This window comes from Ptiloglossa arizonensis, chromosome 9 (genome assembly GCF_051014685.1).
Source record: "Ptiloglossa arizonensis isolate GNS036 chromosome 9, iyPtiAriz1_principal, whole genome shotgun sequence".
Classification (NCBI taxonomy): domain Eukaryota; kingdom Metazoa; phylum Arthropoda; class Insecta; order Hymenoptera; family Colletidae; genus Ptiloglossa; species Ptiloglossa arizonensis.
In genome coordinates, this window is record NC_135056.1 from 2,202,641 (window position 1) to 2,230,565 (window position 27,925).

Consider the following 27,925-nt stretch of genomic DNA (forward strand, 5'->3'; position numbering starts at 1 on the left):
TTGGCCGTTTGGCCCCGCGATTTGAGAGGAATATTGGTGCCCTGGATCAGCTCCTCTCCAAACTGCAAGGTCCCAGCAACTAAGTTCCCTGTCTCTATACAGGCATAGTCTATTCGGTGGCTCGGTATGGAGCCCTTTTGGGGCCTAGCTGCCTCTCGGCGTAGTACTGCTGTGCTAATTTCATAAGTGGCTGGCTAGAACAATATCCTACGAGTAGTAGGATATAAGACAGCGACCATCTAATATATACAATAAAATTTTTGGCGAAACAAGTATATTTTAAGCAAGTAAATTGCCGTAACCATCCATCTGATGTAGTGAAATGGATCACCAAGAAAAACTACCGTTAACACTAGAAATTCTTTATAACTTTCTCTTGGTTGTTTTTGATCTATATTATATAAACAGAAGTCTAACTTTTCTCGTATATTCTGAAGCTTTTCATGAACATAATTATCTCGACAACTAGATTTTAAATTTAATTTATTAATATTAGGCCAAGGTTTTCTAAATTTTTTAAACAAAAGTATGTCAGAATCGGATGACTTGAAAAGTTTTTCCTCAAACACGCTTCTTAAAATTATTTCATATGTGTGAAGGTGACAAGGCAGATACAATAAACCTCGTCCTCTCATTTGCTCTGATAGATAATACAAGTTCCTTTAAATTGGTCCGTGTTTAAAGATGTGATGTTACAATACAATGTTTGTAACTTGTCTGTTAAATCCTAATCATTTATTGAACTATAGATTGCCGATGTTTGTTCCATTCCTTACTGTTTGGGATCGAAGAACACTCAAAAGTTTTTCCATGTTGTCATATGTAATTACGGCTGGCAATCTATCTGTGTATTCGGTATTTGTTGTGGATGGTAACATTTTTAAATCCCAATGAATAGTAGTTGTTAGTAGTGAATTTAATTGAAAAGTTTCACGTAGTTTTTTAGTGCGTTCTGCGCAGAAACGATGGCGGTAACGTTGAATTAAAGTACAATTAATGATGAGCTCATCTAAATTGTAATATAAAACTTCAGGAGTAGCAGTTATAATGCGAACTGCATCACGACCACTTATTTTGCAATTATTTAGAGTTGCATCAAGCTTTACAGTCATAACTTCTTTCTTTCTTCTTGGTCTTTTAGGTTACTTGAGCCAGGTTCATCAAACGATTTAGGCACATATGAAATATCCACATAATCACTTACAATATTTTCTGCTATACTACTTGATGACGACTGTCATTCCATATCTTCTGTAATGCAAATGAAACAAAAATAAAAAACACAAATTAATGTTGATCGACAAAAAATACTTAAAAAATGTAATATACCTTATATTTCCGTCGTGATTTACAATTTTCTCTTTAAAACTCTTCTTGCTGAAGTCGAATTGCTTTTCGCTTCTCTTTCTCCATTAAATTTCTATCATTTTCAATCACTTGTCCTGGTCAACTTTTTCTTCTCTGGTTTAATGAAAACAGTTTATCTTATTCAATTTTAATTATATTTAATGAGCAATATCGGAAAGGCAATGTATCAATGCCATGATGCGGGTCTTTTATAGGTATGTGTATTTTATTTAAAACAGAATTCCACTTCCTTTATCGCACTAACACAACACTTAAATGGAGTTATAATTTCAGTTTATCTATATTATAAAGTAGGACACGTAAAATTTGTCCATTACTTGGTAATTTGGAGCCAATAATTTGACTTTCATCATACCTCACTGAAAATATTCCATTAGCACTTCTGCTTTCCATTTTTCTGATTTCATTATATTTTCGAACTAAACTCCACGATTCGAACATTAAGCTCACAAATCAAACTGAAAAAGGACTGCTATGTTTAATGTTGGTCACATTTAGTTAACAACAACTTTAGCTGATAATATCATAAAACGTTACCCTGGAACACTGTTGATATGAAAAAGTTCTTCCATTAGAAAGATTTTCAATAGTAAAAATCTGGAATATTTAATACTTGCACAAATTAGATGCCTAAGCTATAGCATTATTTGCCAGTATAAGCTAAATTTTTTAATAAATTATTTAAATTTGTTTATAAATAACATTGTTGCAGATACGAGTTGTGTATAAATGTTATTATTGTACAAACATTAATTAATCTTTAATAATAAAGTAGCATACAAAGTCATTTCAGAAATTGACATAGAATTGCTAAAATTCCTAAATTTTAACTGAAATGAGACACGGGTTACCGACGTCTAATTAACTTAAAATTATACCAGATCACTTTTTCGTCTAATGTCACAATTTTTGAGTAAAATAAGGGCCACCCTCAATATACAAATGTATATGCATATACTTTGCCCAACGAGACGAGGCAGAAAAAATAAATTAAAAATTCATGTGATCGACGTTGCAGCAGCAGTTAAGCCGGATCAGGAACGAATTTGTAATAAATATTCACTGAGAGTCCTTACATACAACTCAAAGTGTTGCGAATTAAAAAATCCGAGTGATAAAGGGAAGCGATTAATTATTACGCATATTGACAACGCAAATGGCTTCGTAAATGGTGCTTTGTGGGCTTTTGAATACAAAGAACTGTGAATTATCACAGTTCTTTGAATTATCAAGATAAAATAGATTTCACACATTTTGAAGAATGATTTTTCAAAGTTGTGGATAAAATTGAACATAATGCTGTTATTGTAATGGATAATGAGATATAGTAATGGTTACAAGGTAGAAATACTGCATACACAGAAGAAATGCTAAAAATACAAATGATGCAAATTGTTAAACAAGATGTAAATAAGGTTTATACAGTTGACGAAATTGGGAAAATAACAAATGTAACTGTACCAAGGCTCCCGCCTTATCATTGCGAACTGAACCCCATAGAATTGATATGGACACAAGAAATATTCATTTTACATTTGCCTATATAAAAAATTTATTTCATGAGGCAGTAAATGCAGTAGCAATTGATGCTTTGAACAAGTGTATAAATCATTTTATCACTAACGTGGAAAATAAATGTTGAGAATTAGATGGTACTATCAAAAATACTTTAAAATCATTTATTATAAATATAAATGATTCTGATACTTCAGATTCAGACACGGGTTAAATTTTATGCAATTTTAAATGTACAATCAATAAACTGAATTCAGAATGTAAAAAAGTTTTTTACAATCTACTTTTATGTGCATGTGCGTGTGTGTGTACTCTTATTTCTTTAATTATTTATATATATATTTGTATTGTCTATGAATATTTCCACATTAATGTAGTTTCTTCTTTCTAAATATTTAGGATTCCCTAAAATTCTGTGTCGACTCTGGCCTACTCACGAGTCAATTATGTACAGCTACCATATCTTCCGCCTCGTCTCGTTGAACGATGTATAGCTCCCTCACTGTTGCTCTATCTCGTTCACGGTCTATACTGTATTTCTCTCACTTTCCTTTTCGGTACCTCCGAAGTAAAAGTTGTTACTTAAGTCCTTTAAAGATCACTGACAATTTAATTTCTATTTCTTTAATTCAAATGTGGTAGCAATTTTGATATTTCAAATAGGATCAAATATTGATTCGTATCACGAGCCGAAGACAAGCGATGCCTGATTTCTAGGTAAAATTTTTACTGACTTTAGATCTGAATTTCTAATGCGGATATCTGGAACATTCTATATTTTATGTACAGCTACTAGTAATAATAAAGCTACAAGTAACTAATTAAGCTAGCAATTAACAGGGTATTCTAGTCTAGAGATCAATTTTTTAGGTGCTATTCGAGATTTTCTTTTAAAAACCATAAAGACGTTATTGTGTCGAGATTTATGTATATGATCAAATGACAGTAGCTATGCCCACGAACCAGAAAAATATGAATAATTTCAATGTGCATGGTTTCTGCTAACTAAATGCAAAGTCTGACCATTTATAAATTTTTATTTTGTCTACCTGCTGAGTCAAAAAAAAAAACTATTTTTAAAATTTTTTATCATCAGATAACTTGTTTTTAATAAAATCATACAAAAAACTGTAGAATTAGCATTTTTAGTACCATCGCATTCTAAATGACAGTACATTTTGCTATCACTGTCGTTAAAAACAGTGAACGTTAAATGCGTATGACCATAGTGATCTTTCATAATATTGGGAATTAACATTTAATTTTGGTACTGTTAAATTTTGAGCGTAGTCAAATTCGATCATTAAAATGTTATTGCATATTGTGTTTTAAGTAAATTTGCTGTCATCATTGAGTGTAGCTATAGTGTGTAGCTTCTTTATGTTTTGCGATATATATTTTTTTCGACACCCTCTATATTCAACAACCTTCTCTAAATGATCGTGAAAAGATGACTTGCAGTTGTCATTAGGGTCTGTTCGAAGTTTCACATTTAGTACAAAAGTCGCAAACATCATTTCCTGGAGACCGGAAAGCATATTCAGAATTCTTCCAAAAATATCTGTAATAAGTATTGTAACTTAAAGTAAGATTTTGTTCTGCTCTTCCGATATAATATTCTTTAAATAATTCATACAATAAACGAACAGAAAGATTGAAATTAATGAAATATCTTTTTCGGTCTTTTTTTTACAGTAATGGGATTTTTGTTCAAAATGGAAGACCAATGGTTCTCTATCATCGACCAGGTTTCATTCGAAGTACGATCAGAACGATTAAAATGTTTGCCACGATTTTCGATAGCATATAACTTTTCTAAACCAAGTACTGCATATTGCTTGAAATTCAATATCTAATTCATTTTAAATAAAATATAAATTTATTATGTGAGGAAAAATATTGTTTATTGAATTAATTTGTTTTTCTCAGGATATAAATGTGTATTCCCCTTCGTTTAACGACGAAATATCGGATCTGCGCAAGGTCACGATACATACAAAAAGGAAAAAAGAGAAATTTCGAGAAATTTCTTTCCAACTTTTGCGATACCGGTCAACGCACGTTCGTATCGGTCGCTGGTTCAATTCAAACTCTGCTATTTGTTTATCGACTTACCGAAAACAGTCGCTAATTCGCCGCCCGAACTTCGCGCGATTCGGTCGCGAAAATCTGTCCCTACAATTATAATATTATAATTACATCAAATGTGTCAATATTGAAAAATTTATGTCAATGAAAAAAAAAAACAGAATTTTTCAAATATAGACGATCTTCGGAACGATCGCCACAGTTAGGCGACAAACGACATATGGTATTCCATTATTATGATAAATATTAACGTCTTTCGACGCAAGTCATTAAATAAGTGTCTTTTTCTCTATCACTTAAATTATACAAACTTAGAAATTTATCTTTCTGAATGCTTCTGGGAAATTGTTCGTGACATTTTTCGAAGCAACATTTACCGATACACTTAAATTTTTTTCCGCGAACTGTTTTATTTTTATATCTGATATAACTTTAACCTTGCGTACGATTTCCTTTTCTTCTACTTTTTTCCCATTTATCACTTCTAATCGATCGTTTTTTGCTTTTATTGAGACTGTCGTTAAAACTTGTGTCACTTTCACTTAATGTATCCATTGCACTTGCGATATGCACATCAAATAATTAAAAAATGTTTTAATAATGCGATTGCAGTAGCACGCTTTAATTGTTTCTATGACAAAGCGAGACAAATGCAATATAATGCAACTGACGCAACACTGTTCAGCAAATATTGAAAAAGTGACGATCAAATCGTGAACACCTATTCTAGAACACCATTACTTACACACAGAAGATCAAAGAAAGCGATTATTATGATGGATTATGTGAAAATAACTTAATTCGGCTTAAGATTGTTTTTGCCTCTAAAAACTATTATTTGCCTCCAGATATTACTTACAGTAAGCGATATTATCATTTTCATATATTTTTCTTGTTAAACACTTTATAACTTTTTTCACACTTCTCCTCTTTTCTTTTAATTTTCCATACGATTAAAGCGTATTATGTCCATAACTTAATAAAAATTTCGTGCGAGAGTAATTGTATAATACATATTACTTTTGCTTTTACTATCTCTAATGAGACAACTGTACTTCGTATTGTACGTGCCTCGTACAGGACGATCAAGAGCGACTGAACCGTGAACCAAAATTAAAATCTATGCTATCTGCAGATGCATCGACAAACCTAACAGAATATTTTCCAAGATACGAGTATTTACACACGAGAAACATGTATCAATGCATACTTATCCGAATAAAAACTTCAGCTGAACCATTACAAAATGGTTAGCAACTTTTTAATTTATATTAGCACGAGAAATTAATTTTATAGAAGGTATTACATTCTTGTTAAATTAAGTGTATAATTATTAAATTCGTATAACGTAATTCTACTATTCTAATTCTTGAAAAAGCAAACATTGCTGTTGTAAGTTTGTCAAGATCGACAATACATTACGAGCTAAAAGAATGTTTTTATTACACTTTTCAGAGAAACGTTATTAACACATTCACGAAGCTAACGATTTCTTCGAAACTCTCGCCACTATCAGGTGTTTACGTCTAAAGCAGGCATGTCCAATTTGTTGCTCGATCGGGCAATTCCTAGCGTACCCATATATGTAAATAGTTCCTTCTAAAAGGAACGTTTCTCAAAGTGTCTATAATTTCATTAAAATTTTATACGGTGTTGGTAAAGTTAAAATTATAAAGGCGAAAGTTTGAGATATATAAAATACAGACTTTTTATTAAATTGTTAAGTTTTAACAGCATGGATAGTAAGCATACTTCTTATTATATCTCTTTGTCTACTAAAACCATTACTATTCTACATTTGTATTAAACTTTTACTAAAAATTAAAAGGAAACTACTTTGTCCGTCAAACTTTTGTCTGTTAATGCGTGCAACAACCAAACGTTGTAACAATTAATATATCCAATTCTTCTTAAATGGGCAGATATCATAGTTTTTTATATTTTTAACATGTCTGCGATCTCTCTTGTAGTATACTGTAGATTATTTTCAATAAATATCTTTATATCGATATTATTAACTATGAATTGTGTCTCGAAATATTCGGTATCCTCAAAACGATAATTATCGGCTTTAAATTGAAAAAGCCATTATCAAACGGTACTTTCAGCAACTGCATCATTTTTATAAACTGAACAAATCTTTTGGGTTTAAGCGGTATCTTTGCGTTTACGATAATAAAAGAACATTAAATGCCAGAAATGTACTTTATTTTCTTTCATTATTTACGCTATCTTCAAGAAGTAAAATTCACTCGATTATCAAACATTTGTATAATATTAATTAAAGATTAGAAATCTATCTATAAAACAATAGAGGTAGATGTTGCAATTTTCTGTATAATAAGTTACCATTGTAGGGATATCTTTTTAAACCATACGTGAATAAAGGTTTGGATATATGAGAAGTAAAGAAACTTTTTTAATATTAATAATAAGTTTATTTAAAATGAAAATTAACGTCACACAAACTTTCTCGCTCACGATGTTTTCATAATCCTCGCTAGACTAACTCCTCCCGCACTTTTCTCGCACTTTCTATTCTCTCGCGCATTCATTCCTTTTTATTGCAACGTACAATCTTTGAAATTATATTGTAGTGCTGTGCGTTTTTACATGTCTAATTGAATTTGTGTAAATAAATTGTTAAGACGGACTTTGTAGGAAGGGACTACACTAATACTTAGATGGTTACGGTTTGAAGGTATGTTTGAATTTGTCTAGTTGCTAGTTTGTTCCCTCGCACTTCGACCCCTTCCTAGTCCTGATTGCCAGTATGAAAGATGCTGAAGCGGGGAAAAATAGCACAGGATTGGCAATCATGGAGAGACGGGAGACCGCCTGACCACAGGAATAGAAAGGGAAAATTTTCGTCCACGTGCGTTTCATCTGGACATCTAGGTAAGCCCCAACCAGAGTTGAGGAATACTTATAGAAAAAATATTTGAAATACTATTTTAAATAATGGATTCTTCACAATTCAAATAAAACAGTATTTCAAATAGGACATAATATTTCAATAAATAAAATATTTTATTTTGATAATCTAAAACAGAAAATAAACTATTTTTTATTTTTATAACTAAAGTATAAAACAGAATACTCCTATAGTTCTTAACCTGAAAATAAATTGTGAAAATGATTAACGTAGAAATCACATTTGCAAACGAAATTTATTTTCTTTTTAAATATAGCTATTCGCATGTAATAAAGTACATTGCTCAAAATTTTTATCATTGAATCCAAGGATAGATATCACCCAGAAGAACACTATCACCTTGTAATTTATCCAAAGCATATGCAATTGACCGCATACAATGCTCAAATTTTTTTAGAAATTCAATGTCAGTAAAAGTAAATGATGGTATACTCAGTTTCATTTACTTCCGATAATTTTGATTCTACATTCAGAAATTCTTTTATACTATCGTATATGGTATTCCATTGCACTGGGTATGGTGTTTTTGACGATTGGTCAATAATATTGTGATATTTTTCAATTGCTTTCAATCCAGATCGATTAGTTTTGTTCTATAAAGCTGAACATTTTGACATAGTAGACTGATACACATTTTTATAACACAAATCTTCTTCGTATACTTTATTTGAGCTTCTAGCAGCAATTAAACTCAATGTATTTACAACATCCATGATGCTTAGGTAAAGTATATTATTTATCTGTGTTATTTGCTGCACTTAAAATATTTCTTACAATTCAAAAATGTAATGTTCCATCTTTTTCCACATATTTCAATTCTTTTTTGTCAGTTTGAAGCGGCTGAATGTTATAATTAAATTGTTTGAAAATTTTAATAAACTTACTTCTATTATCCATAACAGTACATATTACTTTATTTAGACTTAAATGAAATTGCTTATGTATATTCATGATTAATGCAATTCGATTGTATGTATGAAGATATTCAAACCTTAAACAGGCAATCGCCTTTAACTGTCATTTAAGATTTCAATCTATCCAATGTATTGTCATACCAAGAAAACTTCTTTCAAAGGAAGACTATATGTTAATGGTAGTACAAACGTATTTTATCTGTTCTAAATTTTCTGTTACGCTTTGTATCATATTTTTATATTTTGTATTTATTTTCAAAACCAGATTTTTTCGACACATACATTTTATTTCTGATTTTAATTTACTTAGTTCAGAAACTAATTCTTTAAACTCCATTATAAATTTTGTTGTAAAAGGTTTGCCATGTGCACATTTGTAATTAAGCACTAAAACATTTGCCTTTTCTTGAGTAGCACATTTCTTCTTTACAACTATTTGTTCATTTACAACATTTCCATTTTTTAGTTTCTTCGTTACACTTTCGCGAGAACGTTTATGATTATTATACGCAATCATGATATCTGTATGATTAACACATAGGTGAAGTAAAAAATTAGATGTTGAATGTAAATTTCCTTTGATAATACAAAAACAAGTATTTCATTCTATGGAAATATGAGTACCTATAATGGATATAAGAAATTATGGTAATTACATAGATTAGAGGAAACCTCATCCATTTCAATGACAATGTAATATGTTGTCAGTGACATTAGATACTATTATGAGTAATTTTTCCACATATATGTGATTGAAGAAATAGTAACATATAACTATATAAATAGAATAACTAGAGATATGGAGGCAAATAAACACATTATGAACCACTTGAATTTTGGTCTTGAATAGAGAAATACGTCCCATTTAAGATGAATGAAATTTTCTCCTTGATACCTTTCTGTGCAACTACATTTTCTTCTTCATTTATAGTATTAATTATTTTACAGTTATATTTAACTACAAACAGGCATAACTTCCTAACAATAGTTACGTTATTGAATGTCAACCACAAACTGTTGAGTCCATACTATCCTGATAGAACCGGTGTTTATTTTGCTATGTTGATAAACATACACAAATGGAGCATATTTCTTGCAAATATTATGATTTCTTGAATCTTATTAAAGATTCTTAATATAAAAATATAGAAGTATTCATTGAAGAAGTATATTAAATGTATGTTTATAATGTAGAGGAAAAGTACTTTGTTTCTTTTAGATTACCAAAACAAATATGTTTTACACTACGATTTAGTAAAGCAAAAATATTTTACTTGCTGGCAATAAATTATATGAATAAAATATTTCGAACTACGACACAAATATCTTCAGCGTTTTTCAAATAAATTACTATTTGAAATATTATCTTAAAAACTTTTTACAACAAATAAAATATTTTATTTTTAAAAGTACATTCCTTCAAGCAAATGAAATATTTTATTTTTAAAAGTACATTCTTTTAAGTAAATAAAATATTTTATTTTCAAAAATATCGTTATTAAGTGGATGTAGTTAATAGAAGCAGATCTACATACTTGCATGTATAGAGGCACGAGGTACACACTTTGAACAATATGTATAAATATCAATACCACATATCGGTACCAAATTCAATTTCAAACTATTTCAAATAAATCATTAAGCATAATTTAAATACTTTAAATGCGTCTGATTATTTATGGTTTATATCAGTATAATTGAAAAACCTTTAAAAGAAACAAGATTTGAGGACATGAAACGGAAAGCGACGAGACAACTGTAGGCATTGCTTTTGGAAGTGGGAGGATTGCTGAAAGAAGCCTTTCTGACATCCAAAGAAGAGTACTTTGAATGGGACATCATTGCTATTAAAAAAGATTAACTCTTTCTCCTACTACAGCATAAACTAGAATACCTTCTGGACAGACTTCGTATTTTCAATTTTTAAAATTGTAATTATAATAAATTTCTAATTATCATATTATGTGTGGTTGTATTGTCATTCTGAATATTTTTGCCGACAGTGACTCATCCATGAGGTACGTTAGCAGATAGGAACATTAAGCAATGACCTATCTGCTAATGCCAGCAAATGAGAACATCATCCAGTAATCCACCAAAGTTCATGGCGTCGTGAATATATTAATTTTTCTAGACATTCTTTGTCACTAGAGAAAGAAGTTCTTTTGATCATTTTTCATTTTCTGATTAAATACACAAACGTAGTGTTCAAATTTTTCTACAAAAAATTGTTTTCATTGATTAGTAGTCATTAGAGACAAATGTAAGCCTACCGTGTTGTGGTCGCCAGTAACAGCAAGCTAGATGTAGAGCCATAATAATCACTAGAATTTCAATAAATGCTAGTCCTGCCGTAATGCTGATCACTATCGCCGCGTTCTCTTCAATTGTCCTGATTATTACTTCGTAACAACCCTGTAATATTTATATTACTTTTAACTAATATTCTGTAGAGTTTTAACAATATTTAACATTATACGGGTAATGTAATTTGTATTTTATATTAATTTAATTGTATTTTATATTAATTGAATTTATCGCTAGATTTATGAAATAATAATGATAATATATGTGGAGACTAAGTGTATAGTAAAAATTGGCAAGAGAAAGGTAAAGCGTTTCAAAACTGAGAGAGGAATTAAACAGGATTGTGCGATTTGTACACTTTTAACAACTTTATGACAAATGTGAGGAAGAGAGATTCGAAGAGGAAAGTTAGGGATAAGTGAAAATAGGTGATCGAAGATGTACATCTTCTTTAACATATACGGGTGATATTGTAATGATTATAGAACAAAAAATGGATATGAAAAGAACGATGTGTATAACAGTCATCAGAATAGAAATACTACGTGTATGATTACTCTACGTGCAAACGAAGAAAACGATGTTTGTTGCTTATCATTCTGTATTGAAAACATCTATTTCTCGTACTATTTTCTTCTATTTTCGTATTATTCTGTAAGCATATTTTAATAATTTATTATAGATATTATAATTTATTTATATGAATACTGAGGTCCATGTAAGTCAGGTCAAGTATCTCGTGTTAAGAAAATATCTAGACGCTTAGAAAAGTCGCAACACACCCGAGTCAAACTGAACAATTTAGGAACACCATGGGAAAGAACTGATTAATACTTAGCCTCCGCAAAAACTACAAGTTTAATCAACACTAAAGATAAGTCTCCATTATCCATAAACTCATCAAATAACTAGAGTTATGAGAGAAAATTCATATTATCTTCCCATATTACGTTTCCAACAAGGTACATTAGTAATTTAGAAGATGATTTCACTCCGAAACAATCCTTGCATAAGTTTGGCATAAGCCGTTTATGCGATGAAATAAAATCGTTCGAACATTTGATTCGTACGATACGATAGATGACAATGAAAAAGTAGTTTTCCTACCTAAAATAAATTATTAAAACATGTTTGCAATATAGCAAAACAATCTCTGTTACCGATTATTTACTAATATTTTAAAAATGCAAATAAATTTTGTCATAAATTATACAAAAAAAATATGATATCACATTCGCGCTAAAATAATACTGCGTTTTCAATGTAACAAGAATGAATCGATGGTACAAGGCAAAAGAGGATGACTCTCATGAAAAAATAAGTTGAAAATGTAGAATGCCTTGTTTTGTACGGACTTGTATTTTCGAATAAATCGATCTTAAATATTAATAAAGTATGCGTGCACTTTCATATGATTTAATTAATGCCTACATCTGAAGAATATCACTATGCTATTTAAATTGCTGTTCTGATTTCTTATTCTATCGTAAATATTAAGTGATAAACGTTTAAATAAAATTACTTTTTGAATTAGATATGGTAATAAACAATGGCATTCGTACTGTTTATAAGTTCAAACGCAACAAAGACTAGCCTATAACATAATTCAGTGTACACGTACTCCACGAATTCTTAACACTGATTTATTCAAAAATGGAACTACGTACGTAAAACTGCCACTGTAAAATTTCAATTTATTTTTTCATGTAGAATCACTCCTTTCGATACCACACTCTGAAGATACACTCTTCTTAGACAGGTGAGCGTCATATCCCAGTAAGGGTAATTTGGTGAAGACCTCTCGTTTTTTCACGTGGTGAGAGCTATGGTCGGCAGCGAGAGAAACTGAATGGCTATGGCCTCCTGTGAACATGATGTAATGTCACAGAAGGAGCCTGGAGAGACCGCAGATAGTGGTAAAATTAGAATTAACGACTATCCTTCGTGCAACCCTTCAGAAAGAAAGATGGTGGAGCATAAAGGCAATGTACTGAACACAAAAAATAATTATCATATTTCATTATCCTCTCCTTCAGATGATCTACAATGTACGATCAATTTATTACGAACATTTTGAAACTACTATTTATTTGAAGTTTGATCAAGAATGGAATTGAAAATAGTCTTAACACGTTGACCGCTACGCCAGTTTTCCATACTTAAGGATGTCCATGATACTTGTTCAAACCGTAGTGTAAAAAGTATAAATATTCGATAATTTGTCAATGTGCTTGTTATTTCATAGTATCATTAACGAGAGTAATGCTATTTCAAAGTTTACATTAGAGTTCATGTCTTGTAAACGCTTTAAAGAATTGTTAGAATTTTGAAGCGCCGGTCACCAGTGACCATCATGGCGTTCAACGTGTTAAAACGATACTTTAATTTGTTTAAAAATGTATTATTATATTCACAACAACATCTTACAACTATTTTAAAGTTTTTATTATATATGTAGACGTGTTCAGGTAATTATAGATAAGAAAGATGGCAAGACCAAATATTGACAAGTATGTGCATTTTTTGTTGTTGTAAAAGCTTTAAAATAGTTGTAAGATGTTGCTATAAATTAAGTGCATTTTCAATTCCATTTTTGGTCAAACTTCAAATAAGTAGTACTTTCAAAATATTTATAATATTATAATTTGATCGCGCATCCTTGCCAAGCTTGAATAAATGGAAGTTTGACGTAGAGCAAATCCAGAAAACTACAATATTGTGACACTATATAAGTAACAGCATTAAGACGTAACGTACGTAATGATTTAACTGTAGCTTTTAATAAAGCACAATCGATTTTAAAATCTGTAATAGAGTATTGTAGATTATTTTATTTTTCAGTTAATTACATATACTGTACAGTATATTTGACTTTTTTCATGAGTCAGGATTCACTAGCCTGTTTAACTATGCTGAATGACTGCGCTAAATATATCGTCATTTATGATTATTTTATTAAGGAGCTAACATCTAAGGAAGAAGTGAACTAAACATAACAATTATTTTTTGCGTTCAATATATTACCTTTTGTTGGAGAACTAAGTTATATTACAATTTATTATAAACATATTTCTTCGAATACGTATAACGTTATCTATTAATTATTTTGGCTTATTACTTTGTATAATCGTTAATTGATATTTTCACTAGATTTATCTACAAAACAGCGTTTTAATATTTGAATTTCGCGCACTCATTTTAAAGATATGATCATATGAAATTAACGATTTCCAATTTTTTACTTTAAGCATCTTCCTCTGTATTTGCTTTTTTTAAATAACTTTCCCATCATATTTTTTACAAATGATTGTGCTTTTGTCATTTCGAAAGCCTACAGAATGATGTCATAATAAAATTTCAAGCGACGGAACTATTTAGAATTTGATCACTTTCTACCATTCTCCTTCAGATTATCTGAAAGAGAGTTCTGGCAAAAATAATTTCTGATAAAATAATCTTAGAGTTCATACATCCAGTGACAACTGATTGTCCACGTCTTTTCGAAACTTTTATTACTGCAAAAAGGCAAATATTTAGAATAATATCATTTTTTTCTTGGATTATTAATTAACTGTGCAAAAAAATTCTGATTAATTAAAAATCATATTGTTTGTTAATTTATTTACAATAGCCCAATATACTTATAAGAGGACTTATAGTGGAACTGGGAATTTTGAGAGACGAAGTAAAGAGAGATTTAAAATGAAAGCAAGGAGGAGAACGGTGAGAGCGTGTTGATTATGTGACTTTGAGAAGAAATAAATGCTAGAACCAATAGAAAAATGCTATGAACAAAGGTGTGTAGCAGCAATAAAGAAAAACAGGCAGAGTGGATAAAATGTAAAAGTGAAGTTGGGACAAAGAGATAAAGATGTACAAGAACAGAAAATAGAAACTTGAATAAGGAAGGGTAGACATAATATCTTATATGGAGAAATAAATATCACCAAAGTACTTAAAAGAAAGAAGGAAAGGGAAACTTACAATCGGAATTCCGAAATACAGCTTAAAAAATGCGATAAGAGGCGATAAGAGGCAGATGGGTGAAGAAAGAAAGGAACGTGAAGTATGTGGTCAGAAAAATTACGTGTGGAATCACATACTAGATTGATATGCAGGAGGAGAGATTGAAGAACGGAGAGAGGAAAATCAAAATATTGGAAGAAGCAGATGGAATTATAAAAGATGAAAAATTATTAAAGGATGAAAGAAAGGTGAGAAAGATAGAAAGAAAGAAAGAAATCAGAAGAAGATATATAGCAAGAGTAAACAGTGACAACGATTATGTTTTCAGTAGAAGTGACTTCGTGAAATACAGCTGTCGTTAACACTGTTCTGCAATCACTTGATTGATTTCTCAAATAAAATGATGGTCGCGCTATTAGCGGCAGTTATATATCGCACGAAATTGCTATTAATCTAACAGTAGCCGGATGCATATGTACTGATCGATGTGATGACAGGTTAAAAGAAAAGAAAGTAGGTATTCTATATTAATGTATGTGATTGTGTGAGTATAACATATAATTATGTAACAAGTATATCTAACGGAACCCTGTAACTCGAAAAGAATTAGATGAAACTTATTGTTATTAAGATTATATTATAAACTTATTACTTTATTATATGTATTTTCTAACTTTAACGTAATTACGGAAGGAGAGAAATGGCTTCTCTTGTAGTTGATTTTCTATGTTGAATATGAAATCATTTCTTACGTTTCATTGAAATATAAAATTAATGATTCAGAATGCATCACGATAACAATTGGTAGATAAAAAACAATTAGAACTATATACAGAGTATCCAATTGTTATCTGTAAATTTGAATTATTCATAAACTACCAGCTGTATAAAAAATGGTTTAAACAGGAATTAAATGGTTTCGAGAAGGACATAATCTGCTGTAATAAGTTTTTCTGTACATGGATGCGTAGAGATCATACAAAGATGGTATACGTTTTCTTAAATGGAATTATGCAAATCTATTATCTTGTGGGTAACGTGAAGAATAAACAATGTGGTCGTGATTAAAAAACAACGTTGTGGAGTGATTATTTTCTATCTTGAAATCGTCGACATGTTTGCAGTTCTAAGAAAAGATAATTATTATTATACAGCAGCAAAATTATATTCGAAAAAAGTATCAAGCTTAGTCATTTTAGACACATAGCATCGAATTCACACAATAGTATACGTTAAATTAGTCGAAATCATAATATTCCTCAATCAACTGCACATGACGTAATAAGAAGTGCAAAAAATTTGGCCACTGTTAATCCAGAAAATGTAAGTTCAAATAGATGTGTTAATGCCATTTTACAATATTTTTCAACATTTAATAAACAGGATGATACTTTTTTGTAGAATATAACGAGCATTTGTACATTAAAAATTATATGATTCCATTTAAGAAATCGAATGTTACCTTCATATGACCTCTACGCGTCCATCTAAAGAAAAATTAATTACGGCAAATTATGGTCTCCCTAAAAACCATTCAATCTTTATGTGAACCATTTTTTTTTACAGCGAGTAGTTTACAAGTAATTCGAATTTATGGATTAAAGTTCGACACCCTGTGTAATCATAGCGTCACATTCAGTTCGCATATAGTTCGAATTGTTCGAGTTGAAAAAATCATCTTCAAGAGAAACTACTATTCTGCTTTTTTAATCTTATTAAGTACCACGGTGACTACAGACTAGATTATTTCCTTAGAACTCTCTAACCTTCTTATAATAAGAATTACTGGAAGTAGGGCTGATAGGACACGAAGGATCCTTCAAAATATTGTTTTCCTTTATACAACATGTTTCAGGAACGACTTTGTCAGCAGATATCCAATTTGTACTCTTTCGAAAGTCCAAATAATTCTCTACTCCACAACAGTGAAACTAAAAATACAAAATATGGCATTGCATTTTAAATACTTATTAGCTAATAAATCTATTCAAAACTTATTTATTCGTTTAAATATATGAATTTTTGTAGGAAGTATGCTATACATTGAATGTCTTCAAAGCGCATACTTAATTGATCAGTTAATAATATTCCTAATAACCTGATTCATTATGCCATTCCACGCAACGGTAATTGCTTCTTCTTTGTCAGTATTACTGGCATAATACGTGATTGTAAACTTGAGAAACTGTTTCGTGTTCTCTTCTACCTACAATAATTGAAATAAGTATTATAAGCTTTCATAATGAACGTTTGTTTCTAATCTTTTCAAATACATATAATAACAGTTTTAAAAGAAAACGTCTCACATCTTTTCTAAGTCCATAGGCTAAACCCACTGCAACACACTCCAAAGCCAGAATCAGGAGTATAAAAATAACATACTACAATTAAAAATTCAATTGTATGCTATGAACGTTGTGTAACATTTTTGAGATATGTTATAAGAATACTTACGATACAGAGTAGACATCGAGACTCAAACATTGCCCCACAGTATCCTAGGAAACTAAGTAGAAAAGTCAGTGCTCCTGCCATAATCAAGATGTATGATATAATTCTGATAACATTTGCATCTGTTTTACTCTATAACAAAGTAAATTGATCTTCTCATTATACAGAAAATAACTAAAATAAGTGACCAAATTTTAATTACGTATTTAACTTATTTTAAAGACGAAAAATGATTATATAAATATAAATCTATTACAAAAATCTTTCCTTTCCAAAATACTAACTACTATTGTCGACTTTATTAACGAAACAGCTAAAAATGATTTCCTTTCGTTATAATGCATACCTTGCATCAATGTTTCGAGAAGTGTCGAACATGTTTTGTTTCCGGCTACTCATACTGACAATGAATAAGAATAATCCAGTCTCTATAAATTAATAATTGATCGAATTAAATGTACTTTTAGCAAGACATTATCTGTAAAGAAAGGTTTCACGATTGAGATTCTGAATTTCTTTGCAGTATTTGTTAGTTTCACCATATACATATATAGCGGAAATCTATTCAATCTTTAGAGTAAATTGTCTTAATAAACGCTATTTTAATTATAGAACTTTTACATAAAGACTAATTATTTTCGTAGTTGCTACGATGTATATATAATCATTTAATGGCAAGCCAAAACCTCTGATTCTCTATAAATGTTATTAATGTTTACTTTTAACAGAAAAAAAATAATACCAGTCTTTTCACTTTATAACTTAACGAGTATTCTTAAATCCCATCTTGAACAAACAGTGTTTATATCTTCTTGAAGACTGATCTTTAAGATAAGTTGAATGCGCTCCTAAAATTTAATTATCTACTTCAGTTGTATCATTTCATTAAAAGATTTAATTTTTAGAATAGTCTTCCCATAATGAAGAACATTTTATATTACCTTAAGAAGTGTTAACGTTTATATATTCATCCAAGAATAAAATATTCTTCTAAAGTAACCATTCTTCGAAGAATTAAATAAAAATATATGGATATACAATTCAATTTTAATTGAACTTTGTTTATTTCCAAGGTGTACTATATACAATCACCTCATTATCTTCATTTCTAAAATAATTCAACATCATCTTTTCTGCATGATTTTAAAAAGTGACTAATTATAATTAACATACTCTTAATAAGTTTTTACAATCTCTAGCATTTATTTTTAATCTAATAATGAATAATGCACACATAGTAAATTCATACAGATTCTGGATCATGGACGATAAGGACGAAACAAAGGGGAAAGCGATCTATCATTGTTAAATGGAGCTCTGTTTGAAATGCAGAGGACTATTTTGTATTTGAGTTCAAGCTGTATCAGTTCTGAAATATGAACATTGAAGACCATAGAGGATTGATAATGCAGACCTCCACATTCCATTGATAAAGTACGACAATACAATTCTAATTTAATTTGTTTATTCTTAATCATAGTGAAAGGAAGTGCGAAGGCAGAGGTAGAACAAAAAGAGCGTTCCTTGAATAAAACTCAAAACTACTAACACCAATAATCACCGTTAGGCCTACCTGCATCTAAGTACTAGAATATAAACATGGGTGAAGATGCATACAATACATTCCAAAATGCAAAATAGACGTCTGCAGCTTCCTTTTCACAAACTCATTTTGATTTCTTATCATGTAACAATATACATAGTACTGATGCCAGTATAAATCATACAGCCAGATACTTGAGTCCCATTCAGCTGAGTGTGTGATCCTAAATACACCCATTCGGTTGAGAAAAGAAGGCACAGCATATACATCTTCCTCCTTCCGTAGTCCATTGCCGCTCCTACAATCGCAAGCAAGAATCGCCATTGGCCGAAGACGGCTACTAAGATCAATGGCAACTCGTAACGAGACCAAATGAGAGAGAATACTGCGGCATTGGCGTAGTCTTCTAATCAAAATGTTAGCTATTAAGAAACAGAATGATTTTGTTCTTGTTTAAATACTATCACTGATTCGATAAGTTGTTCGTAATAAAAAAGTGAATACACTTTAATATGCGTAATAATCATTAATATTTTGAAAATTATTTATAGCGAAAAGAACTAATTTGTATTTCTTAAATATAGTATAACTCCGCTTATACTCATTTCTATTTACATGAATTCTATATAATTACAATTTACACAAAAGCAGGTCATACTAAAATTAAACCGAACATAAGTTTTACATTTTCTTACATTAGAAATTCTCCGAGGAGCTACTACCATCTGAATCGATTAAATCATAGGAATCGGATGCAGCCGACTCTGCAATTTCAGTATCGCTTCCTTGATTCGGTATTAAATTTATTATAAAACAGGTTCCAATAATTCGAATATATGACGCAGAAAATGTTTGGTTTGAGCTGACGACGAGGAACGACTCGAACTTGTCCCTATGAAACCGTTTGTCGACAAATTTGTAATGCAAGAAACATAAAAGTTACACTTATTTTAATACTAACATAACTTGTTTTTGTGCAAATCGTAATTATATAGAGTTTCTCTTGAATATAATGAGTATAAGCGGATTTATATTATTTTCAATAAATACAAATTAGTTCTTTTCGCTATAAATAATTTTCAAAATATTAATGATTATTGCGCTTATTAAAGTGTATTCATTTTTTCATTACGAGCAACTTATCGAATCAGTGGTAGTACCTAAATCATAAGCAAATTATTCTGTTTATGAATACCCATGAATTTATTTTTACTCGAACTTGGGATCACCGCCGTCAATCTTTGTCATCGTCTTCGGCTAATAACGGCCAACACCTGTGATGATAGGGGATTCAGCTGACTAGAACTAAAGTGGAAATGTAAACACGCTGTGCCTTCTTTTCTTAGCCGAATGGTACATACGAGAAATGTGTATCAATGCACATTCACTTGCATTGTACATCTGGCGATATTACTCTGAATGCAACTCCGTGAACAATAAATTCAGGCCAGCTTCAACCTAGAGCAACAATTTTCAGGCCAACCTCAACCACAGCTGCGGGGCTCAGGATCTAATATCCCACGTCTTCGCAGAGTCCGATCAAGAGGATCAGGTTACTTCCCCGATAGCGTCAGCTTAACGCATAACGTGTTATGCGGATGTTGGTGCTGACTGTTGAAGAGGATTGGAAGAGAGTCATTCAGCAGAACAGTGCCCAGCGCGTCGTTGACCAGATCAGGGGAATAGGTTTGGAGGTGGCTCTCCATAAAATCGCGGTACTGACGATTTATGTGCGTCGAGGAGAGCCGCACATAATGGGGTGAATGAGATGAGGTCCTAGATGAAGTATCTCGCCAGTTGATCCTCGACAGCTACTGGTATTTTGAGGAGCATTTCCGATTTTGGGCCCCGCAGTTAGAAGAGATTGTCGGCACTCTGGGCCTACTTCTCTCCAATATATGGGTCCGCCTCCTCTAGACGGGCATGGTATACTCAGTGGTCCTATGTAGGACTTTCGTTTGGATGGGCAACCTAAACGCCTCTCACAGCAAAATGACACTGCTGCGTCGTGTGTATAAGCGGCCAACGTTGACGGTCGCCCACGGTTATAGAACTATAACCTATGAAGCGAAAACCGTCCTGTCGAAACTTTCTCCGCTGTATTTGTTCACGGGTTCACGTGGAGCTTATTACAACAGTCGTTGCGAGTCTCGTGAGTGGGGGAGGGTCGTCACTGTTGTCCAAGTGACCGGGCAGACATTTGGGTAACCTCACTTACCGAACGATTCACACGCTATCTGGACACGGCTGCTCCTGATATTATCTCGATAATCAGGACAGAGTACAGTACACCGTATAGGTGTAATCTTCTTGAGATAAACACCATATTCTGGTAGGTATAATTGGGGAAAGATCTCTCGCTACTGGTGACAGCCATGCTCGGTATGTAGTATGTAGTTGCGTTCTGTGTCCGTTCACATGAGAAGAGACGTACTGTTCTTCGGACTTAATGTCCATACTAGCAATACCACTTTTTCCAGGTTCAGATATCTATTTTCTTGTTGCGCTGTTACGTTTCATTTCAAATCCAACCCAATCAGGGCAATATCCGCCAAGCTAGGTGGGACTTAATTCTCGGCCTAAGGAAGTCTTGATCGAAGCATAGGACCGTAATGCGTTCAAAAAATCTCAAATCGAGGAAGAGAAGGGGAAGTAATTAACTCTGTATCGTTGTATTTTTCGTTCGATTTTCTTTCATTGTGATTACCCGTGTACACGGGCATTTTCAAAACTTCTGGAATAGGTGTTTCGATACAAGGTCAGTTTCTGATACCTGCCATAATAGACCATTGCCTTCCGTTCCTTGTCTCGATAGTTCTTATGCGCCTCAGTACCTGGAACAATTAAAGAAGACGTGGTGGGGCAACTCGGTCTAGCCACAGACAACTCTTATCCGATACTACAACAAATTCAGTCCACAGCGAGTTGTCCCTAGAGGAAACTGTTTCATGAAAGCAATTTCTGGACAAGCTCGTAGTTTGCGAAACTTTGGCCAATGATCCGGCAGCCGGACTCCTTCGTTACTTTAGACTCAAGTTTAAGGCAGCAGGTCTGCACATCCGTAACCAAGGTATTGGCTTCCTCTCATATGGGATCGAGTTGCCTCCTTTTCAGTCCATATTTCGCCTCCATCGATACCTCTCCCACTTTTTTATCGGTTCGCTTAACTGGTGTCACTTTACCGTCTGACTTTGTCTTTTTGGAGACTATCACGTGATAGTTCCACGAGCCTGACGGAAGTGTCTCGAAACTTTTGGCTTGTCGTCCTTCAGCTTCTTTACTGGAGTTCTACGGGTGGTGACACCCAGTTCGTCTTTCTTTTGTGGTTTGACCGCAGTTGCATTTTTGGAGAGTGTTTATGCCTCGTCGACGTTTGGATTGATCGAGACACTAACTTGTAGTTACTGATTTATGAACTAAAGTAAATTAATTTTTATAAATATGATAATGGATATAAAAAAAATGAATGGAACGGTGATTGGCCGAGTCGGGAGTTCGCCCGTATTCTCCTCAGTCAACTTTGCCCCTTGGCCTCGAATCTACGTTCTGTGATTGGTCGCAGCTTCGAGGTAAAGGAGTCGTCTGCTTTTCGTGCATTCTTGACGTACTTGCAAATCCTAGCGGCGACAAGCCCTCGTGAGGGCCTAGCGAGGGATCCTGGCAGTCGTTCCTTTTGGTCATAAATTTACCTTATATTCTGAAAACATGTTGAACTTCTTGAGATTGGAAAGTCTTTCGCAATACAGTTTTCTAACTGTAGTGGGCGCCAGATGAGTGAATTTTGAAGGTAGCTGTACAGTCTTTAATGGTTGCAACTTCCACTTTCCTCACTGATACAAAAGAATACGCAAGAGTCCCAACAGAGGGTTTGGCAGCTCGAGAACTTTGTTATCCGCAGGCTTCACCTTGCCCGTTGAATTTGTGCTAGAAGAGATATTCACCTCCTCCCTAAGTCGGTCCTTCTATATACTCATGGGCAACTTAGTTACCTTCCAAGCAGTCGATTTCGGAGACGTTCTATCGAAAGAACCAGCTTCTTTGACCTCTTTAATCTCCCGTTCGTTCTCCAATTTCTAAAATATTACTTGAGGTTTTTGTGAGGTTTTTATTCACGGATCTATAATTTCTTTGTTTGTTTGATCATAGCCGGACACCATGACGAGGTCTTGAAAATTTCGAGTCGAGATGAGACGAGAATTTTTTCCACAATCGAGGAGTCCCCGAAAATATGTTATCATTCGAGAATGTCGAAAGTCTCGAAAATTTTTAGATTTTCAGAAATATTTAAAAATCTCAAATATATTGGGAATTTTGAATACATTGGGATTTTCAAAAATGTCAAGAATTTAAATAAATAATGGATATACTACATATTGAGTTGGAACAAAAGTTCGTAGCGTTCGCAATAAGTTACTTTTGGCGACATTCATTTTTTCTGGCATGAATAAAACGAAAGACATACTTATGCAATCCGAAAGAATATGTTTCAGCGTGTTTCTTCTTGCGATTTGTTCCTACACTTATAAATTTGACGTATGTTTAAATTAGAGGTTAGAATGAAGAAAAATTATGTTTTTTTATTTCTGAGAAGGAAAAAATGCAATTCAAGCAGCAAAAAATATTTGTGCCATTTATGGAAACGATGCTGTTGCTGAAAGCACAATTTGCAAGTAGAGAACTTTCCGATAGGCTTATAGTCGGTGTTAATGATCGGATCAGAATGATAGTTGAAAACAATCTACATCATACGGCAAGTAACAGCAAAAGTACTCAACATATCTCATATAACGGTTATAAAGCATTTAGAAGTTCTTGGATACATAAGTCGATACGATGTACAGGTGCTTTACAAGCTAACGGAAAGAAATTTAACGAACCGCCTTTCCATTAATGATTCATTACTGAGACAAAATGAAAATGATTCATTTTTTAAACGAATAGTTATAAACGACGAAAAATGAATCCTATATAACAATGTAGAACGTAAAAGATCCTGGAAAAAACGTAATGAGCCTCCACAGACCAGTGCAAAGTTGGTTTACATCCGAAAAAGGTAATGTTGTATATTTGGTAGGATTGGAAGGGCATTTTGTACTACGAGCTCTTGTCGCTCATCAATGAAAAAAGTGATGTTGTATATTTGGTGGGATTGGAAGGGCATTTTGTACTACGAGCTCCTGTCACATCAATTATAATTGTATTTCTTATTTATATTCAAAGTATTGATTTTATGTTGAATTCGGATAAGTATTGTTCACAATTAGATCAATTAAAAGCAGCAATCGATGTCTCTCCTTGCAGACATGTCATAAATTCTTGCAGTTTGGTTAGAATGTCCTGCCTCATCCACCGTAATCACCCGATTTGGCACTTTCCGATTACCACTTATTCCGATCTTTGCAAAATTCTTTTAATGGGAAAAGCCTGGGTTCTTCGGAAATTAGTAAAACGCATGTGATTGAATTCATCGCTCAAAAAGATAGAAAGATCTGGAAAACCGGGATAATGAAGTTATCTTAAAAGTGACGTAAAGTACTAGATCAAGATGGAAAATATGTAACAGACTAAGTATATGTATAAATATTTAAAAATTGTCTTCAAATTTTACTCTGAAAACTCTACGAACTTATATTCCAACCTAATATTTATACATAGATATGCATGTGTAGATGTATATCTATCATTTATTTAAGTTCTCGAAATTTTTGTGGATCTCGATGTATTCAGGACTTCCGAGATACTCGAGATTTTCGCAGTTCTCGAGTGGCAACTTATTTTTCAAGACTTGTCCCGTTTCGATTCGCATCTTCTTGTCTCAACTCGAACATCGAGATCTCAATATTTTCAAGATTTCTCACACCTCTGATAAGTACGTTTATAATAAAATTCATTTTACATCAATTACAATTGTTATCATAAATTTCTTATTTATATTCCAAGTATTGTCTTTCCTTATACTACATATTTGACTTTTACTATTCAAATTATATTTATTTACGTAATCGTTACGTTATTTTCACTATTCAGAAACACCTTCAATATCTAGATTTTATACAAATTAGAAAAGTCTTTCTCATCACCGCCTACCTAGACAGACAGAAACGCTTGTCGAAGACACTTGTGCACTTGTTATTTGAGAAATGTATGAAAAAGATAGTAATTTCATTCGTACAAATGTCCATGGATTAACTACAGCAGATAAAAGGTAAGTTGCGTATATCAACGTTATGCACCTTGTAAATTAACTTCCTTAAAAATAATTTCAGTTAAATTGTAATAAACATTTATTCTTATTTATGTATATACTTATTACAGTAATTCTCTGTTTCAAAGAGAAAAGACATGTCTGCCAGATACCTTAAATTCGAGGTCATTTCAAAATTTTGTTTACAGAACTGGTTCAATTTAAATGGACTGTTCGTAGACGGTGAATGGGATACAGCACCGAGCATAATTCAGCACAACACGAACATACATATGTCGGTTAGAAATTTGTTTCCACGTGGCCGAAATTTCAAAATGGTGCCAAACATACAAGAGGTTCGCGAAATCGTGATACAAACCACAAGGGGGTGATTCCTAGCGTAAAATTGGATCGAAAATATAAAATAAAGTTTTTTCACATAGGGCTTCGTTTTCAAGAAAATCGAGTTTGAAAATTTATTAAGTACATATACCGCAATTTCCGCAAGTACTATAGACCGCAATTTCCATTGTAAATATTTGCCAATTTGCATTTGTAAATATTTTATTATAATTTTATTATGAATGTATAAGCTGGCACAGTTGTCAATCAGATTATTGGACCGCATCTTTTTCAAGATAATTTGACAGGAGCACTGTGTTTATGTTCTGTACTCAATAATTTACCTAATTTATTAGAAGGTGTACCGTTGTTCACCCATCAGGTCTTCATTTTTCAACACGGTGGAGCGCACTATCACGTTTTACCAGAATACAAGAACTTAAACCAGAGGTACAACTGTTGAATTGGTGAACAAGAATTTGTTTACAAAAGCAAGGAAAACATTTTTAACATTTGTAGATTACTAGAACAAATAAATTATTGAAACTCAGGGCTTACCATTAATTGAAATTATACAAGCAACAATGGAAATCGCGAATTTTCAAACTCCATTTTCTCAGAAATGAAACTCCGTAACTTTATTCTACATTTTCGACTCAATTTTGTGTAAGAAATCATCCCTTGCCAATATACCACAATTTTGCAAACATCCTGTATATCAACATTAATGTCATATAATTTGCATATTTTTCATTATATCTTGAAAGTTTTATCGATGGAATGACGAGTTTTTATGATTAAACTGACATAAATCCAAACATGATCACATTCAAAGGTGCACGTATACAGAGTAGTCCGAATGAGATCATGTTTAGATTCATTTTCATTGGGAAAATCTCATTAATCCATTGATAATACTCTTATAAAGATATAATAAAAATTATAAAAATGTTATGTTTCACTAGAAGATGGATTCAATATGGCGCATGAGAAAGAACATTCTCGACAGCCAACCACCGCCACGCGTGGTCCGAATCGTCGGATTCTCTCGCACTGCAGAAACATAAACAGTGGTGGAGATGACTCCCCATCATAAATCCGAGGAAACGATCCCGTCTTGAAATTAAGGATTATTGCAAGTCCATTCAAACTTTTCTGCAGGGCAATTAAAATGAAAATTTTTTTTCAAAAAAAAGTTTTCAAAGTTTACCAGAATATTCGATTGGTCGAGGTTGCCAATAAGATGTACAAACGAATGAATATCAGCGAGGAACCATATTCCAATGGCCAACGCAGTTCCTCCGGTTACCTGAAAATAAACATTCAACTTGTTACTTTTAATAATTTAACCCTTAACCAGTAATATAGTTTTTTTTTCTCATGAAAGAATATTTGCGCGAAAAAATTGTATTCGCTTATTAGGATGTTCCAGAATATATTGCGCAGTTTCAGTCACATCGCTTTCTTTTATTTTTGGATTGTCTATTAAAATGCAGTATGCATATGCAATAGTACATTAATGGAAAACTTGTTGCGTTTTGATTACGAAAATATATGTTACATTTGTTTCCCTTTCCATTGTTTGTTTCATCCATACTTAAAATAAGTTGTGGAAAAATTAAAGTTTCAATACTTCGACACAATTATTGGAAACGATACTATATTTTATAACTAGGATTATAATTTATTCAATATATAATCCAGACCTTACTGCACCTATCACACTTTCTAAGCACTGATGCATGTTGTGAACGCGATTTGATTTAATAATGGAAACAACGTCAAATGTATACAGTTTTTGTATCCGAAACACCAGTATCGTATTAAAGAAAAATACAATTATAGTAAAATTTGAAATATTTCATTTACCACGTGCAAGATGCAAGGGGAAGAAAGAATAAGATCAATGTTTCGATATATACGTATATTCGATACAAAAAATAGAATACGACACGACTACTCTTTGGAACAACGCTGGAACAACACTGTCTCGTTTTCTTTTCTTTCGCCTCGCTTCGGTCGCCCAGCGATACCTATCCCAATTCGTCATCCAATGACCTAAACAAAAACGTCTCAGCCACTTTTCACTAAACTCTCGAAATTCCACACGTATTCCAATTTTCAAACACACCACACAATTGCTTTTAGAAAACTAGTAAAAGATCATGTATCGTCGTATTTAAAATTGTTTTGCCGTATGAAGTGACTTAATAAGATAAAGTTTTGTAATGGGCAATATTTTCTAAATCACTCTAATGTCGAACAGATAGTTATAAAGTGTGATTCAATGGTAGAAACACATCTTTTTATTT

At 32.2% G+C, this 27,925-nt stretch overlaps 2 protein-coding genes and 2 long non-coding RNA genes across 26 annotated transcripts in view; 2 read left to right on the forward strand and 2 right to left on the reverse strand.

Moving 5' to 3' along the window:
- The window catches only part of Tsp66e (Tetraspanin 66E), a 112,058-nt gene that overhangs the window by 16,231 nt on the left and 67,902 nt on the right, over positions 1 to 27,925 (reverse strand). For 2 of the 5 annotated variants that reach the window (XM_076320923.1, XM_076320924.1), the window contains exons 3-9: positions 26,824 to 26,922; positions 17,548 to 17,676; positions 17,400 to 17,474; positions 17,192 to 17,299; positions 16,860 to 17,024; positions 11,094 to 11,235; positions 8,123 to 11,038 (exon numbers count right to left, since the gene is read on the reverse strand). In XM_076320923.1, coding sequence (XP_076177038.1) covers positions 10,968 to 11,038; positions 11,094 to 11,235; positions 16,860 to 17,024; positions 17,192 to 17,299; positions 17,400 to 17,474; positions 17,548 to 17,676; positions 26,824 to 26,922 — 789 coding nt within the window. In that variant the 3' untranslated portion in view covers positions 8,123 to 10,967. Of the gene's footprint in view, positions 1 to 8,122; positions 11,039 to 11,093; positions 11,236 to 16,859; positions 17,025 to 17,191; positions 17,300 to 17,399; positions 17,475 to 17,547; positions 17,677 to 26,823; positions 26,923 to 27,925 lie in introns of those variants that run through there. The other 3 variants (XM_076320925.1, XM_076320927.1, XM_076320926.1) reach the window with 3 other exon arrangements.
- LOC143151611 (uncharacterized) lies at positions 643 to 6,046 on the reverse strand. 13 transcript variants are annotated; one of them, XM_076320948.1, is made up of 7 exons: positions 5,409 to 6,046; positions 4,999 to 5,058; positions 4,311 to 4,444; positions 1,906 to 1,965; positions 1,724 to 1,826; positions 1,330 to 1,461; positions 643 to 1,251 (listed from the first exon to the last, which is right to left on the reverse strand). In XM_076320948.1, the coding sequence occupies exons 1-5, from the start codon at positions 5,524 to 5,526 to the stop codon at positions 1,815 to 1,817; spliced, it is 384 nt and encodes a 127-aa protein (XP_076177063.1). In that variant the 5' UTR covers positions 5,527 to 6,046; the 3' UTR covers positions 643 to 1,251; positions 1,330 to 1,461; positions 1,724 to 1,814. The 13 variants fall into 13 exon arrangements, with proteins under 13 accessions (XP_076177063.1, XP_076177062.1, XP_076177061.1 ...); XM_076320947.1 differs by having other exon boundaries at positions 1,330 to 1,618; XM_076320946.1 differs by having other exon boundaries at positions 1,330 to 1,646.
- LOC143151617 (uncharacterized) lies at positions 5,039 to 11,223 on the forward strand. 2 transcript variants are annotated; one of them, XR_012993393.1, is made up of 4 exons: positions 5,039 to 5,831; positions 7,693 to 7,869; positions 10,536 to 10,751; positions 10,824 to 11,223. It is a non-coding gene; the product is annotated as an uncharacterized LOC143151617 (long non-coding RNA). The 2 variants fall into 2 exon arrangements; XR_012993394.1 differs by lacking the exon at positions 10,824 to 11,223 and having other exon boundaries at positions 10,536 to 10,777.
- The window catches only part of LOC143151614 (uncharacterized), a 42,556-nt gene continuing 25,858 nt past the window's right edge, over positions 11,228 to 27,925 (forward strand). The window contains exons 1-6 of one of the 6 annotated variants that reach the window (XR_012993386.1): positions 11,228 to 12,790; positions 12,883 to 13,114; positions 14,759 to 15,341; positions 15,425 to 15,606; positions 18,796 to 18,978; positions 20,565 to 27,414. This is a non-coding gene — a long non-coding RNA (uncharacterized LOC143151614). Of the gene's footprint in view, positions 13,115 to 14,758; positions 15,342 to 15,421; positions 15,607 to 18,795; positions 18,979 to 19,273; positions 19,415 to 20,564; positions 27,415 to 27,925 lie in introns of those variants that run through there. The other 5 variants (XR_012993387.1, XR_012993391.1, XR_012993390.1 and 2 more) reach the window with 5 other exon arrangements.